Source organism: Cydia strobilella, chromosome 21 (genome assembly GCF_947568885.1).
Source record: "Cydia strobilella chromosome 21, ilCydStro3.1, whole genome shotgun sequence".
NCBI classification, from domain to species: Eukaryota; Metazoa; Arthropoda; class Insecta; order Lepidoptera; family Tortricidae; genus Cydia; species Cydia strobilella.
This window is the reverse complement of record NC_086061.1, coordinates 5,779,009-5,796,624: the sequence shown is the minus strand read 5'-3', so window position 1 is coordinate 5,796,624 and position 17,616 is coordinate 5,779,009. Positions and strand designations below refer to the sequence as shown.

Sequence of the window (17,616 nt, the reverse complement as noted above, 5' to 3'; positions counted from 1 at the left end):
CGACTATTTTCGACAGAGGGGAACTCCGTTTCGTTTGGTTATATCCTCCAAGATAGGTACTTATTTATACCAAAATATTTATAAGTACCAAAATAAAAGTAAACCAAACATTTTTTTAGAGGTTAACCTAAAAAGGTCCCCCTAAAAAGTTAGCTAACTTTTTAAATAGGGGACTTGAACTAGGATAGGTCATCATTTATAATTTATTTCTATCAAATACTTAGATCACTTTTTCAATATTCTTATTTATAAATCAATACATGTCTAGAGTCAAACCAAGGAAAGCCTGCAGAGATTATGACAGCATACGCAGTGCAGGTGTTATTTTAAACGTCAAACTTCTATGAAATTATGATATATATAACACTGGCACTGCGTGTGTTGTCAAAATCTCTGCAGACTTTTCTTGGTCTAACTATACACACCGGGTGGGGCCTATAACAGGAGCAAAAAAATAAACAGTAGGCTTTACTCAAACTAACCAACATTTGAACAAGTTTGGGAACAAATCGAATTATTTTATTAAATATTTTGATTTGTTTTTTTTTTTAAGTAGTCACACTACTATATATAAATGAAAAACTGTAATAGATCTCATATATTGAAGAAAAAGTTTTTTTTTCTTCAATATATGACATCTATTACAGTTTCAAACCAACATTTGTTCAGCGACTTTTAAAAATAACTTGTACTTTGATTTTTATTCCTCTTTAAGGCGCTTAGCACATTGCATACTGCAACCAACTCGCACGTGTGAGCGAGATGTCGCCATAGCGTTGTCTCGCTCAAACATCGGAGCGACATGCGAATCGAATGCAGTGTGCTATGCGCCTAATGTATATTCTAAGGCGCAATGTATTGCGCTTGCACATTTTGTTGTTTAAATGGTTTAAAGCGTGACACGCAACGTCAACTACAACGATGATGAAGTTATTGAACAAAAGTGTCATCGACTTCCGGTTCGAGCGCCATCTTGATAGTTAGCATCGTGATTAATTACTTTGTTTTTTGCTTATTAATATTGTTTAAAGTGTAATATCGATAGCTTATTATACAGTAAACTAATGTGGTAGTGTGCAGTAAATGGAGAATTAATTTTGAAGCGCGTTTAACCACCATCTTGGAGTCAACGGCCGGTAGTCCACGTGCTTCTTGTAAAGACTAGCTATCGATTTACAAGAGCTAACAAATCACCGTACACTGTCTTGTACAACCGTACAATTTTTGTCGTTTGTAAACCTCTCAATACCTTGATACTGGCGAAATAGTCCCACTGGGCTGAAGCCATAATTTTAAAAGAAGAAGAAGAAGAAAGTGTCATCGTTTGAAGAGTACAATCTATGTTTTAATTATTTGCTCGTGTTACAGGCCCCACCCGGTATAATAATCACTACAAATAAATAAAATTCTAATTAATTTTATAAAAATAATTTAGTGCTTAGGTAAATCGATATTTATATAGGTACGCGAAGATTGCGAAGCATCATTTATAACGGTATCAATTTAGATCAAGCCCTAAGTTTTTTTTTTTTGTTTGATTGTCAAATATCGTTTTCACCACACCAACTCGTAAATGCTCTCTTTATTCTTGAAAAACTAATGAGAAAGTTGCATTTTATCCACAGGAGTGGCTAAGTCATTAGATACAATAGATTGTTTTTAGGGTTCCGTACCCGAAGGGTAAAAACGGGACCCTATTACTAAGACTCCGCTGTCCGTCTGTCTGTCTGTCCGTCTGTCTGTCACCAGGCTGTATTTTATGAACCGTGATAGCTAGACAATTGAAAATTTCACACATAAGATAATGTACCTAAGTACTTATTTCTGTTGCCGCTATAACAACAAATACTAAAAAGTACGGAACCCTCGGTGGGCGAGTCCGACTCGCACTTGTCCGGTTTTTTTTAGTGATATTTAATATTATACGCGTTGGTGTGGTGAAAATTGTTGTTTCACTGGGTAGCAAGGTTTGTTTAACCCTCGCAACGCTCATGATTCCACTCTTAGCACGCTCGTTTTCGCTTGCTCGTGCATCAATATTAGCCTGAGTTAAAAAAAATTTTTTGGATTCGAATAACGAATTTTTTCATTTGTGACAACACCGTGGAGCAACTCATTTAAGTCTTGTAAATAAAATAAATATAATAAGAAAAAAAAGAATCGCTTGACACCTCATTCGTCACAATCGGCTCAGTTGTTTCGATACTACGGTGCAATATGTGACACAAACATACATAAATACATACATATATATTATGTACAGACAATTTACCGCTTGGAGTTTTGTTCTAATTTGCCAATACCCTTACGAACGTATTGCTAATAGAATTTCGAAAGGCGCTTAAGTGTGTGTGTATTTTTTCTTGTAATGTAACTATAGTACCTAACTATTTCACGATACGCGCAGATTTATCAAAACTAAACTTTAATAGCATATGACAATACTTGACAAAGCACGCGTCTTCGTGAATCAACCGATATATATCACTTTGAGTTAATGGGTGATTCTATGCGATTTTGTACTGCGTTTTGATTCTTCACTACCATCACCACTTTTATAAAAGCAAACAGGATCATTGTGACAAGAATAGCAGAAGCACGGTAGTGCTACAAGATAACCGAAAATGACTTCACCATTTACATATACGCAGTTCGTCAATAAGGTGGGAATGGTAATGAAGCGATTGGTGCGACTGAATATTCGCATAAAACTATGTGAAATTTATGATTGCTCAATTCAATTTCAATGTTCTTACTCATCTTTGGTTTACTAGTTTAGGAAACTTATTAGGTACCTACCACACATCTAAGTAGCTTCGCTCGTCACTTATTATTAGTACTACTCTCAGCAATATCTACTTATTTTTTAGACTAGCTAAATTCAGACCTGAGGTTGATTTTGATTATCCTCCTTCTTATTTTTCCCAGCAAGCTCCTTATATATCTCATCAAGGGACCGTCCTCTAGTCTCTGGAAAGAAGATGATGGAGAATAAACAGGATCCGAAGCAGATGAGCGCAAAGATCAGGAAGGTGGACTGGATGCCTATGGCTTGGTTGAGAGCGTGGAAGCCCTTGACTTGGATGAAGTTGGCGCCTTTGCCGCACACGTTGATGAAGGCTGAGACTTGACCGCGAAGCTGAAAAATAAGACATTAAATAGCTATTTGTGATTCAATAATTGTAGATAGAATTATCCCAACGAGTGGCGGTAAAATTGTCTTTTACCAACTATTTTATAGACATAATTGTCTTGTACGTACTATATTGTTGACGTAAGGAAGGGTTGGTTTCAATATGAAATAAGTTATTATTATATATATATAGCAGTTATAGATAATACAATTACAGATGTAGTGCATATATAATTATTTTCTATCGTATTTTCGCGGAAACGTACGAACGTGTCTTGCTATTTGAGTCAGTCTCGGTACAAAAAGTACCGAGGTTGACTGAAGTGAAGTAGCATGAGAAATACGAACGTAAATTCACGTACGAATGCACTACAGTGTATAACGGCTTTGACTTCAACTTGACCTTAAATTGATCGCATCTAAACTCGTTTTTATAATACTTGAATTTTTCTTCCTTAAGTAAGTAAGTAAGTAAGTAAGTATTTATTTGCAAAGAATAAGTAGGTACAATAGTGTCTTAGGTGGTAAGTGACAATTGGTTGCTTATTCTGCTATTTGTACTATACAGGTTGTACTAGCATGCAAAAATCTTAAAACTAGAAACTACTACAAATCTGGCTGTATATCTTGAGAAAGGAAATCTTTTACATTGTAATAGCTTTTATCAGTCAATAGCTTCATCAATTTATTTCTAAATCTATGTACAGGTAGTTCTCTTATAGTTTTAGGTAGTTTGTTAAAAAGTTTCATGCACATAACAAAGCAGTGATTAGTGTATAATGCTGTCCTGGGAACACAGTCATGAACCAGCCTTCCAGGATCCCGTTGATTTCTAGTAGAAACCGTTTTATCATAGTAAGTACTTTAGTAATTTTATGGTATAGTTATTTTGAGTGCCTTAACAAAAAATAATAGCAACATTGATTTGCAAATACAAATAGCGTGTAACAAAGGTACAATTCTTATATTTTTTAGTACTTAGGTACATGACAGTGGGTACTTTATTTTTCCCCTCACTAGCTCGGAAAGTTGTCGTTTATCCTTCAATACAAGCGGGGAAAAACGCGTTTTATCCACTAGTGGGGAAAGTAATTTGACCTTGGATGTAGCTTGACAGATAACCAAACGTAAAACACTCATGATAATGGTTCGTTCGATATTAATTATCATTAAATAAATGGTTTGAGAATCTAATAAAAAATACCAAATTTAGCTTAATTTAATGATTTTAAGTCATAAACCTTAAAATTCCATAAGAAACGTTTGTTTTTTTTATAATGATGTTAAATATAATTCTGAACGCACAAGTTGAGTCGATGCAATTTCAAAACGCATCGTTGAAATTTCATACATCAGAAATGTCAACATTGTCAACAATTTTTTTACTTAAAACCTTTTCTCACCGACTCGCGTAAAAATACACAACTTCCAGAGTTTTCTGTTATAATATCGTAAAGAAATGAGTGATTCCAGTGATGAAGATGATCTAACGCCTGTGGATGTTGCACTTTCCTCGCTATAGTGAGGTGAAAAGTTTTGTGTTACACACGGGCGCAAATGTATTTTACTTCTCGTGTGTTGAAACACTCGCGGGTAAAATACAACTTTGCACCCTTGTATAACAAATAACTATTTCCAGCAATACATTCAAGGCATTTTTTATATATAACTTTAGAGGTGTTACTTTTTACTTTAGAGCATAAACAAATCTTCACCTTCTTGCTGCTGACTTAGAGAAGCTTAAATTTACTCTAGCTGCTCTAGCACAGCCACTTTGTCAGTAGAAAAAGGCGGGAAATTCTTAAATAGAACAGAATAGAATAGAATGTAGGAGCAAAGGGTTGAACTCCCATAGAACATATGAGTTTCGCGCCTTTACCTACTGACAAGTTGGATGTGTTTGAGTATACTTACATGGAATGTAAACATGTCCGTAATAACAATGTAAGAGACAGGCTGAAAGCCAGCCGCATCAGAGATGATGGCAAGGCACAGCGCCAGCACCGGGATCCAGCCAGGCAGACTCCAGCCTGACGCCGTCAGGTAGAACCAAATTGATAGTATGCCCATGCCCACACCCATTGTGAATGATGTACCGAGTAGCAGTTTCTGAAATATACGATTTAAAATAAATAAATAATAATTTTTAAGAAAAAAAAACCGACTTCGATGGGGGATGCCGCTGAAAGTTCACTTATTGTTGATGGTGCACTCTTAGATTCCAGACAATGAAATGAAAAAGACAGCATCTTTTGCCTAATTATGTAGAAAAGGAGGTAAAACGACCTACTTTTCTGGTAGCATTTCGTTTTTGTAAGGGTCGCAGTTCTAACCTAACCTAACCTACATTTATGATAGCATTTCGTTTCTGTAAGGGTCACAGCTCTAACCTAACCTAACCTACTTTTCTGATAGCAGTTCTGTTCTGTGAGTATCGCAGTTCAAAGACCACCCACCCACCTAACCCACTTTTCTAGTAGCATTTCCGGGTCCGGGTCTGGGTCCGGATCCGAGTCCGGGTCCGTGTCCGGCTGTCCGGGTCCAAGTTTGGGTCAGAGTTCGGTCCGGGTCCGGTACCGAGTTGAGGTCCATGTTTAGACCCGGGTCCGGGTCCGAGTCCAAGTCCAAGTTTGGGTCTGGGTCCATAAGGAAGAGAACAAATCGCCAAATGTGAACTATGTGTCATTGAAGAGTTCCATTCTGATCATCATCAGCAGTTCCACTTCATCAAATGTCACTTTTTTAAATGTAAATGCCTGATTTGTTGATGAAAATACAAAAATCACTATATTTCACATTTGAGGAGTTCCCTCGGTTCCTCGTGGGTCTCATCATCAGAAGTCGAGCTTGACAAAAATATGTCTTAAAACTTAAGTTGCTTAACAAACATAACGAAGAGGACAAATCGCCAAACGTGAACTACGCGTCATTGAAGAGTTCCGTTCTGATCATCATCAGCAGTTCCACTTCATCAAATGTCACTTTTTTAAATGTAAGTGCTTGATTTGTTGATGAAAATACTAAAATCACTATATGTATGCCTTTAACATTTGAGGAGTTCCCTAGATTCCTCATGGATCCCATCATCAGAACTGCTTTTTGACAAAAACGGGACCAATCTGTATGTACTTACAATAAAAAAATAATTTTCAAAATCGGTCCAGAAATGACGGAGTTATGGAGTAACAAACATTAAAAAAAAAAAAAACCGAATTGAGAACCTCTTCTTCTTCTTCTTCTTTTGTCGCGACCTTTTCCCATCTACTTGGGGTCGGCCCTCCTTATCCTTCTCTTCCACTGTGCTCGGTCTTGAGCTGTGCAGGCGTCCAATCCTAATTGTTTTAGGTCTTTCTCGACCGTCGTAAGCCAAGTGGTGGGTGGCCTTCCAGGTCCCCGTTTCGTCGTTGGCAAATCTAGGGCTAGCTTTACTATATGGTCCTCTGGCCGTCTTTGGATATGCCCGTACCAGCGGAGGCGGTTTTCTTTAACTTTTTCTGTGATAGGCAGAACCTTAAAGCTTCCCCTGACAAACTCATTTCGGATTTTGTCTAACCTGGTGACACCCGCAGACCAGCGAAGCATCCGCATTACAGTTGTGTGTAGTTTGTTGAGGTGCTGTTTGGTAGTAGCCCAACATTCTGACCCATACAGCATTGCGGGACGTACAGCGGTTTTATACACATGGCCTTTCGTTTTTATTGGAACCGAATTGAGAACCTCCTCCTTTGAAATCTTGAAGTCGGTTAAAAAATAATAATAATTTCTTATTTAGAAAGTTTATAATATGTGTGTAAATAAAGCAGTGTATGTAACTGTCCATAATTAGGCATTAAACCACTCGTGTACTATTATGAAACTTAATTCGTTCGTTTCATAAACCAACACTCGAGTTTTAATACCTTTCATTATATGTAGCAGTCACATAAACTACTATTAAACTTTATTGGACAAAACATTCGTACAAATAGGACTTAATGCCTTTAGGAGTTCTCGACCAGTCAACCATAGGGCCGAAATGGAACTTAACTGTGTCTAATTTGTTTTCCTTCGATTCAGATAACTTCAGAATATCTTCATCAGAAACAAAATAGCACCACTAATAATATCACTTTTTCTCAAAGTTCAAAATTCAGACTTGGGGTTACTGCGAGTAGGCTCTTCAGCAACCTCAAAATTGTTAATAACCTTGTTTGCAATGTGAGCTAATATCATAGCAGGAGCATTCCAAACTCGATTTTTGGTTTGATACGAGTATGTACTGTTTTAAGTTAAGCCATGGAATCATTATCAAACAAAAATACAAAGAAAATCTAACGAATGACATTATAAACCTAAATGCACCTCCTGGTTTAGTATCTCTCCATTTCGCTTTATTAGCTCTAAACAATTTTTTTAATTATAAACTAATTTACTTGCATTGAACTAACGATGCGGAATGACTGCAATTTGCAACAAACAGCAGCCCTCATACTCGCGTAGGTATGACAATCAAAACGTTAGTAAAACATTAATTTGACATGCCAAATTGCCAATCATTAGACACTGTAATTGGTAAATAATTTAAGCATATACGTGACAATGATAACGTACTCCAACGAATTAGTAGGACGTACCTATTTTGCAGAGTAGCTTACTCGGAATCTATGATACTTTTTATCCCGGAATTTGTTTCTTATATACGGTTGCAAGTTGCAATACTTGCATTTAGTACGTGAATACTAAGGGGGAGGGGTGGTTTGGTAAGAAGGGTGTGACATAGTAGCATAGTAGTAGTAGGTGGGTGTAGTAGTTGGGGGTGATATGTCTATAAACCTATCAGGAATACAAGTAGGTATACGTGATTTTGCGCATGTGGTCCATGAACTTCTATTAGATGTAGATACTTTTACGGATCGAGTGACAGTCTCTTGAACAGTCTAGAGGTTGTTGATGAAATGATAAAAGACAGGCTCATCACATTACAATTTTACCGTCAGAACATAGGACTACACAAAACAGAGTAATTATCTGTGTTTTTAAGGCTCCTGAGTGCCTAGCCAAGGTGACAATCGCTTACGCTACGACAACGAAACGCTTGGTGTCCCTCTTTGACTCCCCCATATTAGTGCGACAACGTAACATCAGCGTAAACGATAGTCATGTTGGTTACGCACCCTGGTCTTCTAAAAGTATATTTCTCCAGATTTGAGGAAAATGAAAATTCGATGTGCTGTCTTGTGGTGTTTGTCGTACTAGATATACCCTAAAATCTTATCTAGATTTACCTTCGTTCCTGTTTTCTCGACGAGCGCCGTGGCAGACATGGAGCCAACCAGCTGAACTGCCCCCACCACCATGACCTAAAAACAATGTCTACATTAATATGTCAACAGTAACAGCGCCGACATTCAATTCAATTCGATCAAGGCTAAGGTTCTTCCTTCTTGAGAAGTCAACAGGTTTAGACACAAAATACAAGTACAGTAAACGAGAACACGATTGGCATTCGCTGTTCTCGAAGATTACCTTATCATAAGTAACATGTTATTAGTAAAGTAGATTAAGTTGAGTTGCTTTTTATGAGCACATTTCGATAAAAAACGTCACAGTTTAGCAAGGCTTATTATAAAATATTTAGCATTAAGTATTTTTTCTCGAAATAAAAATAACCTGCTGATTGGCAGACAGCTTGATGTTGACGGAGTCTGCCGCCACATCGAAGATGGAGCTGGCGTAGATGAGCACGATCAGGTAGCCGTCGAACTGCTGGGCCACTTTGATGACCCAGGATATTATAAAGGCTTTTCTGGTGGTTGCGTCGTGAACTGAAAAAAGAGGAATATAAAATGACGGGACGACCAAACTAGGGGTTTAGAACGCGGAATTATAATAACTGGTAACGTGGAGAGAAAACTGTAACACTTTCTAGATCTGATTCTATTAACACTATCACAAAAAAATTGACCTACCTACATACCAATAGTATAACCCCACCCTGAGCCATGCCCAACTCAAAAGTTCTCATTAAACTGGCAGGTTGTTCCCTGATTTAAATTGCAATGGAGACTTGTTGGACCAGCTAAGACCTATACCTACTGGACATTACTCTCGAGCTTTCTTTCTCCTGTAAAAGTTTCTTCCAAATTTTTTTGCAGGGCAGAGAAGAAGTGGCGTCTTCCATGACGTGGACCGATTAAGTCAAATCCGCGATAAAAGCACCAGGAAGCCACGATCACTCTGCCAAGAACATATGAGCGAAGAAGAAAAACTTACAAATAGTGGCCCACGTGGACTTCGCTTCCATAGTGGTCTGCTTATCACGGTAGATGATTGTGTCAATATCCCGGACCAGCCGGTCGTCGGTCACGTTGATGCCGCGGAGCCACGCCAACACTTCCTTAGCCTCCTGCGAATAGAGTTCAAATTAGAATGATAGGTAAGGGACACCATGCTGCATAAGTGTTTTCTCCTTCTTGGTTCGGGATACCTAACTCATGCTTTAAGGTATTGAAATCTTAATGAACTGCTTACCAGAACACCAAGAAGCAAAACTTCAGGATTTTCCTTGGTTTGGCAGCTAACTAATTATATGTATCATAGCAACGACACAAAAGCTGACAAAACTCATCCATAGGTACCATATGAGGGACATGTTACTTATTTTTACGCGACTATGATTTTTGTACGACATTCGATTTAAAGTTAGTTTATTTGAAATTCTACATGAATCATGTTTTATTTATTAGTTAATTTTTATTCTTTTATTTTTGACATGTTTCCAGTAACTTAGTTAATATTTTAGTAATACATATTATAATTTTTAAGTTTTTATTTTAATTTTAATAGATTTTTATGTTTCAAAGCTTTTATGAGCCATGTTGCTTGAATTAAATGAATACAATACAATATGTTAGGTACGCCATTTACATTTTACGCCTCCCCTGCTTAGCAGCCCGTAGGTACCGTCAGCGTCAGCAGTAGCGGTAGGAGCAGTAACTGTTCACAATTTGCCCATACCGGCATGGCATAAGTAACGTAATGTGTTTCTCCTCACTGTGGCATGCAACCGTGCCATTAATGTTCAGCGACATTCTGGGCAACATGCCGGTAGCGACAGGAGCATGAGCAAAGTGCATAGGACATAAATTCACTTACGTCAACCTTCCCCGTCTTGATAAGATATTCAGGCGTCTCTGGAAGCAGAAGAAACAGTAGAAATATAACAGCAGCCACACCGAAGCCCACCCACAGCATGGCGTACACGCTCAGCAGATCTGCGAGCACGTAGCTTGTCAGGTAACCGACGTTTCTGGAACCGGAAGATTTAATATTAAAGTCAGTTAGAACAAGATATAAGCTAATCGACGAATACAAATGGAACAAGTAGTCGTACTTTTCTAGTAAAGAAAAGGATAGTTGGCCCAGCTGTCTATAGGTATGGACATGCCCGCGATTTTGTCTGCGAAGAATTTTTCTATTGCACCCCTACACATGAGCATAGTCAAGATAGAAAGTATCCAGTTATGTTAGTACAATTACGATGCAACCCATAGTCTTTCTAATAAGTAGATAGGTATTTTACGCAAAATTATAGGGAAATAATATACACTGGTTTAGGAACCTAACCGTTATTAGACTGGAAATACTGTACCGCCGATAAATAAATTACAGAAAATGTAATTGGATACACAGAAACAAGGCATTTGCCTTCTGTCTTGCTGTTACGTCTCAGGTGTTTCCAGATGTGGCAAAATGTAGCATGTGGTAAAGTGTGGCAAAGTGAGAGAATACCTGATCAATATGTAGAGTGATCCAAAGGCACTCCGAAGGTCAATGTCGCTGATCTCCTTGATGTAGCATGGCATGATGATGTAGACGGCCGAGCAGGGGAATCCAGCCACGGCGCGCGCTATGATGAACGACGAAGGCTCAAGACTTATGATTTTTATCAGCCAATATGCCTAAAATCAAGAATGTCAGAAATCATTAAATAGAAAATAATATTCACAAGTTGCCAACTATTGTCCACAGGAATGAGAACCCTTTTTAACTCTTTGTGTGACCCTAGTATACATATAGGGTGAAGGGTGAGTGCTATATTTATTGACCAAAATTGGCCACTTAAGGTGGTTCGACTAGGTTACCCAAAGCTTAAACCCCGCTAGATGGCGTCACTTTCGCAAATTTTCAGGTTTTATTTTTTTGTGGAATAGTGTTGGTATCTGTATACTTAAAAGTATGTTTAGCGCACTCTTTACATAAATATTGAACTATTATAATAAACATTGAATACTTCATTAGTGCAAAAAACACTTTTAAAGTCGACAGAGTGTTTCTGTCATGCTATTTCCTACTATTACTCACACATGCAAACAGTGTTTCCGTGATGCTTGTAGTAGACAATTTCATGCAGTGTAAGTATGCTGCAATGGCGTTGCGGTATGTTCGTGGAAATACGTGCAAGAGGATTCGGGTTCGAGACTGGTACGACAGGGGTACTTTATTTTGTCCTTTTTGTGTTATCTTATGTTTCTTATACCTTTTATTCTTCGAATTCTTGTCCGATTCCAATATAACCGAAATATATTTCAGTGATATCGGAAACGGCTCTAACGATTTTGATGAAATTTGCTGTAAGGGGTTCGATCTAGCTAGGTCTTATCTCTGGGAAAACGAGCATTTTTGAGTTTTTACTTATGTTTTCTTTTTCTCCCAGATATTCAGTATTATTAATAAATTAGTTTATAACGTTTTATAAAAATATGTGACGTTTTGAACTAATAGGTACCACATTGTCGGTTGTCGATTAGGTTGATTTCATTTTGAAGCTTTATGGAAATATGACAACAATAAGTAGGTACCCGTTTGGTTGAAAACGCCACATATATTGAAAACCTGACTTTCACAAATCTCACCTTTTTGGGTTCTTCCAACTCAGAAAGGATGGAGAATACTGACGATTCTTAGTAGCACTAGCCCAAGGAAGTCCAGGTTTGTAAGTGTTAGGTATCTTTTTTTTTTTAAAGGGCTAAATATAGTTCTACAAGTAAAGCAATCCCTTACTGCCCAGCCTCTATAGTATTTTTCAAACTGGAAGGGTACGATGATAGATTTCATCTCCATACAATTTATAACCTAATAATGCCAAATGTTGCAAAATTATATTGAATTGAGATCTATCATCGTACCCTTGCAGTTTGAAATAGTTATTTACGATACAAGTGCGGAAAAGAGAAAATTCGTAACGAGTGGCGACAGATTAAAACACGACCGCAGAGAGTATTTTAAATCGACACGAGTTGCGAATTACCTATTCGCACGTGTATCGTACAACGTTTTACAGTACATATGGCCCTTTAAACTTTCGACATATGCATGAAAAGTGCTCTTTACGCACTAGGGCGAGAAAGTTGCACCATATGTACTGTAAAATACTTTTTAGTACATATGGTGCTACATATACGTTACCGCCCTAGTGCGGTAATTAGTACAATACGTGCATATGTCGAAAATGTAAAGGGCCATAATTCTGACTGTAAAACGTTGTACAATACACGTGCGAAAAGGTAATTCGCAACTCGTGTCGATTAAAACACTTCCTTCGGTCGTGTTTCAATTTATCGCCACTCGTTGCCAATTTCCTACTTTTCGCACTTGTATCGTAATGTACTAATAATAAAGTAGTAATTGTAAAATAAAATTAAAACTTTTTTTATATATTTTTTTTTATTCAAGTAGGTACAGTGAGTAACAACATTGCATGGCCTTCTAATTATAACTATTATAGAAAACGGGATATTTATCATGTTTATTTATATTATTTATTTCTCGATATTTTGGCCGGTCTTGCAAGACCAGTCGTTGTGGAGATCCCTGGGGAGGCCTATGTCCAGCAGTGGATGTCTTGTTGGTGTAGATGGATTCACACAACAAATGAAATAACATTTTTTCATATTTGTTATCCGTAGTTGTCCCTGTACCTGAAAGAAAAATAATATCATGATAGCACAAAATCTCTAATGTTATAGGAAGAAAGATGATGCAACAATATGGATTTATAATTATAACTTTTGTGCTCCGGGTGGACTGCGTTCGAGCCCCGGTGGACTCTTATGTGTAAATTGTTTTATTTTTTATTTTATTTAATTTTTCTTTTTTAAATTACTTAAATGAATTTATTTTAATTTTTTTTTAATTACTTTAGTAATTTTGTCAAGTACAAATTATACGTTTAGCATTTATTTTTTGCGTGTAATATTCGATGAAATTGTTGTTTAACTTGTGAATAATTTAAATCAAAGTGAATCATAATTTTGGATTTTGAGTACCGATTTTAAAACATTTTTTTTGACATCGTTTTGACGTACTTGTTTTTTATAATTTTGGATTTTGAGTACCTATTTTAAAATATTTATTTTGACATCGTTTTGACGTACTCGTTTTTTTATTTATTTCGTTTGTGTAATCATTTATTTTGTTTATATTGACATATAATTTTTATCAGTTATATTGTGCCAATTTTTTGTTGATTTCTTTGTTTTTATATTGTGTTTTTGCATTCCTTTTTTTTTTTCTCTCTTGGATGTGTGTTACGGAGCGAACATGAGCAACCCCAATCTTCAAGCATGTCCATATTGTCCTGACGCCGCAAGACAATATGTTGTACCTAGGGGTCTGAATGTCCATATTAGTCGTGTGCATAGAGATGCGGTTGGTTTGCAGGCGTCTTGCGCTAGTGAGGAGCGTGATCCAAGAGGGGGGGATAACGTCGAGATCTCGAAGTTGCCCGAGCTGAAGAAAAATGTTAGGGTGTTGCGGCACGTGCCAAAGGGGGCGAGGAGTCAAGCCGCAGGAAAGCTATGCGCAATAATTCAGGATTGTTTGAGCAATAATGAGTTGAAAGATTGGTTTGCGCTGTTCACTTTTTCTTTTACGGCTTTGAGAGTTCCGGACGGTGTCGGTCACAGATCTTTAACTACGCAGGTTAAAGAGAATATTGATAATTGCTGCCTGTACTTTCCTGCTGAGGTCGGTCTTAAGACAGGTTCACTTTACCGGACAATAGAGGCGAAGGTGCATGATGGAGATTTGAGGGGGGCGGTCCGTCTTCTCTTCTCTGATTCTACTCTCGCGCCGGCTAATGGGGACACACTGGAGGCTTTGGTCGGGAAGCACCCATCACCTTCAAGGCAGCTGAATTTTCCCCCTGAACCTGATCTGGCTAGTCCATTCCTGACCGTGACGCAGGAGGAGGTTGTGGGCGCTTTGGGGTCCTTTTACAATGGGTCTGCTTCTGGGCTCGATGGTTTGCGCCCCCAGCATCTAAAAGAGTTAACCTCGGTGTCGGCCGGTGATAATGGGGGGAAACTCTTGGAATCTCTTACAAGGCTCTGTAACTTCCTTTTACGTGGCATGGTTAATCCCCAAGCTTGTCCGTATTTATATGGGGCATCCCTGTGTGCTTTAGCGAAGAGGGATGGTGGGGTTAGGCCAATTGCTGTTGGGAACACGTTGAGGCGGCTTGTTTCCAAGCTTGCTTGTCGTGCAGTCAAGGAGGAGATGGCGGAATTTCTTCAGCCGTGCCAGGTTGGTTTTGGTACGCCTTTGGGGTGTGAGGGAGCCATCCATGCAGTGCGATCTTATGCTATGGCTCCGGAAAATGATTCCGGGGTTGTTTTAAAGGTGGATATTAAAAACGCTTTTAATACTGTAGAGAGAGATGTAATTTTGAGGGAGGTTAGGGATCGTGTGCCTTCGTTATATCCCTACCTTCATCAATGTTATTTCTCCCCCACCAATCTCTTCTATGGCACTAATCTGATTGCATCACGGGTGGGTGCTCAGCAGGGGGATCCGCTAGGGCCTCTTCTTTTTTGCCTAGCCGTGCAAAGTATTGTAAAATCATTATCCTCCCCGTTAAACGTATGGTACTTGGATGACGGGACGTTAGGTGGTGCGCCAGATGTTGTGTTGGGGGATGTGCGGCAGCTTGTGCAGGCTTTATCAGCCATTGGCTTGCAAATAAATGCTGAGAAGTGTGAATTGTTTCTTTGCAGCCCAGATGCTATGCATTCCATAGCTGATTTTGAAGCGATTTTGCCCGGGGTGAAGGTGGTGGAGAGGTCATCGCTGTCACTCCTTGGGGCGCCGATTTTTCCGGAAGGGGTTGGTCAGGTGGTCCAGGAGAAGACCGTGGCGCTTTCAGAATCTATGAAGCACTTGCAGCATTTGTCGGCGCATGTATCTTTGGTGTTGTTGCGTAACTGTTTATCAATTCCACGCGTGACATACACTTTGAGAACGGCGCCGACGTGGATGCATGTGCAGGCTGTGTTACGGTTCGATCAGATACTACAAAACGGTCTGGAGTCTATTCTTAATGTCAGATTTGAGGAATCTCAGTGGTGTCAGGCTACTCTTCCCATACGACATGGTGGTTTGGGGGTGCGTCGCATGCATGATGTGGGACTTGTAGCTTTTCTGGCTTCCTCGCATGCATCGCGGGGACTAGTTGCGCGCATTTTGTCCCTCAATGAGGTCGACGTCCACATGCCTTTTTTGGGTGCTGCGTTGGATGAGTGGACTGTTCGCTGTTCTGGCGGTACGCGGCCGGACGACCTTGAGGCTCAGAGGTCGTGCGATGACGTTTTATGCCGTCAGACGTATGAGCAGTTGCTGGAAGGGGCATCAGGGGTAGAACAGGCTCGGCTGAAAGCGGTAGCTGCACCCGAGTCTGGGGCCTGGCTGCACGCCTTACCGTCGTCGCACTTGGGGACGTTGTTAGATAACGATTCCCTAAGGATTGGTGCTGCGTTAAGGCTCGGGTGTAATGTGTGCGAGCCACATTTGTGCGTCTGTGGGGTTATGGTGGAGGCGAACGGGCACCATGGATTGAGTTGTGTGCGGTGTGCTGGTAGGTTTCCTCGTCATCATGCGATTAACGATATCGTTCGCAGGGCGATGGTGTCGGCAAACCTGCCGTGCGTGTTGGAGCCCCAGGGTCTTAGTCGGACGGACGGGAAGCGGCCTGACGGTCTCACCCTTGTTCCTTGGGCTAAGGGGCGGAGTCTGCTGTGGGATGCTACATGTGTGAGCACATTTGCGGCGTCACATCTTGCACAGACTACACGTGCGGCTGGGGGGGCTGCAGAGAATGCGGCGAGACAAAAACATGCCAAGTACTCAAACTTAAAGCCGGTTTATGATTTTGTCCCTCTTGCTGTTGAGTCAGCTGGGCCTTGGTGTTCCGAGGCGAAGAGTTTTGTGAGGGATCTGGGTAGGCGCTTGCGGGATAGGGGTTGTGATCCTAGGTCTGGTGCGTACCTGGTCCAACGTATATCTTTGGCGGTTCAGCGGGGGAACGCCGCTGGTATTATGGGGACGTTTGGGCCGGGTACTTACCGGATTAGGGTTTAGGTTTGCTCTTTTGTGTTATTATTATTGTACTCATAATTTTTTCTTTGTTTTCAATCAATGTTGACGATGCGTGTTGCAGATAACTTACGTGTAAACGAACGTTCTGTTTTGACGAAACCTGAGGTGGATGAGCTTATTGTAATGTGACGAAGCCTGCGCTGTGGATCTGATGGTATGCCTTTTTGTTTTTTTGGTTAATAAATTTTGGTAAACGTATATGGATTCTAATAAAGTTATCATTTACTTACCTAGTAATAATTGTGTTTTTCATTCATAGACAAAATTCCATAATTTTCATCCCCAGGATATGTTTTATTTTACTTTATTGCAGTGAGGATGTCCTGATTTTTTCTGGCTAATGAAGGAAAACATTTTATTTCCAAGAATGCCTCTTCATTTTGCACAATACCTAAAAAAACCTAGAGTTAGTGACACATTGACTATTCGGCAACCAAAACAGTAATAATTACATTATATAGGTATTGTTCACTGCTTATATCTACCATTACGGAAGAAGTGAGAATTATTTTCTAAAAAGATCGGCACGAGAAAATTACAATGTACAATGAAGGAATGAAACTGTACCTACCTTACGAAACTTCACCATCATGAATTCCGCTTCAGTTGAGTCTGAATTTTTCTGGATTTTCGCGGACCAGAACACCGATGATTTTTGTAACTTGATTTAGACGTTGCTATCATTTTCAATTTATACAAACAAATTGACACAATAAACATGACCCTATGTGTCGGTGTCAACAATGTCAAATAAAAATGCACTAAACATGACGGCACTGCAAATCCTGCCAGGTCGGCCAGGCAACGTCGCCAACGTCATAGAGTGGCAACGCCGCACGCAACGTATTTGTACACGACATTTGTGACACACACATACGTAAAATTGATGAAAAAATTACGTTGATTTATGTATGATTTCTGTATGAAACAAAGTTTTTCTATTAATTTAGCGCAAACGAATATTCGAAAGTAGATAAATAAGCAAATATTTGTGTAGTAATAGTGTGTAGTGCCTTAATTAAAGCAGATTGAATTTTGTATGAAAATCGAACCACCTTAACAATAAGACT

At 39.2% G+C, this 17,616-nt stretch overlaps 1 protein-coding gene across 2 annotated transcripts in view; it reads right to left on the bottom strand.

Moving 5' to 3' along the window:
• Nucleotides 1-1,317: 1,317 nt before the first annotated feature.
• LOC134750919 (facilitated trehalose transporter Tret1-like) overlaps nt 1,318-17,616 on the bottom strand; it is a 32,665-nt gene continuing 16,366 nt past the window's right edge. For both annotated transcript variants that reach the window (XM_063686171.1, XM_063686172.1), the window contains exons 4-10: nt 10,904-11,073; nt 10,268-10,421; nt 9,386-9,518; nt 8,783-8,937; nt 8,398-8,472; nt 5,048-5,242; nt 1,318-3,139 (exon numbers count right to left, since the gene is read on the bottom strand). In XM_063686171.1, the coding sequence (XP_063542241.1) occupies nt 2,882-3,139; nt 5,048-5,242; nt 8,398-8,472; nt 8,783-8,937; nt 9,386-9,518; nt 10,268-10,421; nt 10,904-11,073 (1,140 nt within the window). In that variant the 3' untranslated portion in view covers nt 1,318-2,881. The remainder of the gene's footprint in view (nt 3,140-5,047; nt 5,243-8,397; nt 8,473-8,782; nt 8,938-9,385; nt 9,519-10,267; nt 10,422-10,903; nt 11,074-17,616) is intronic.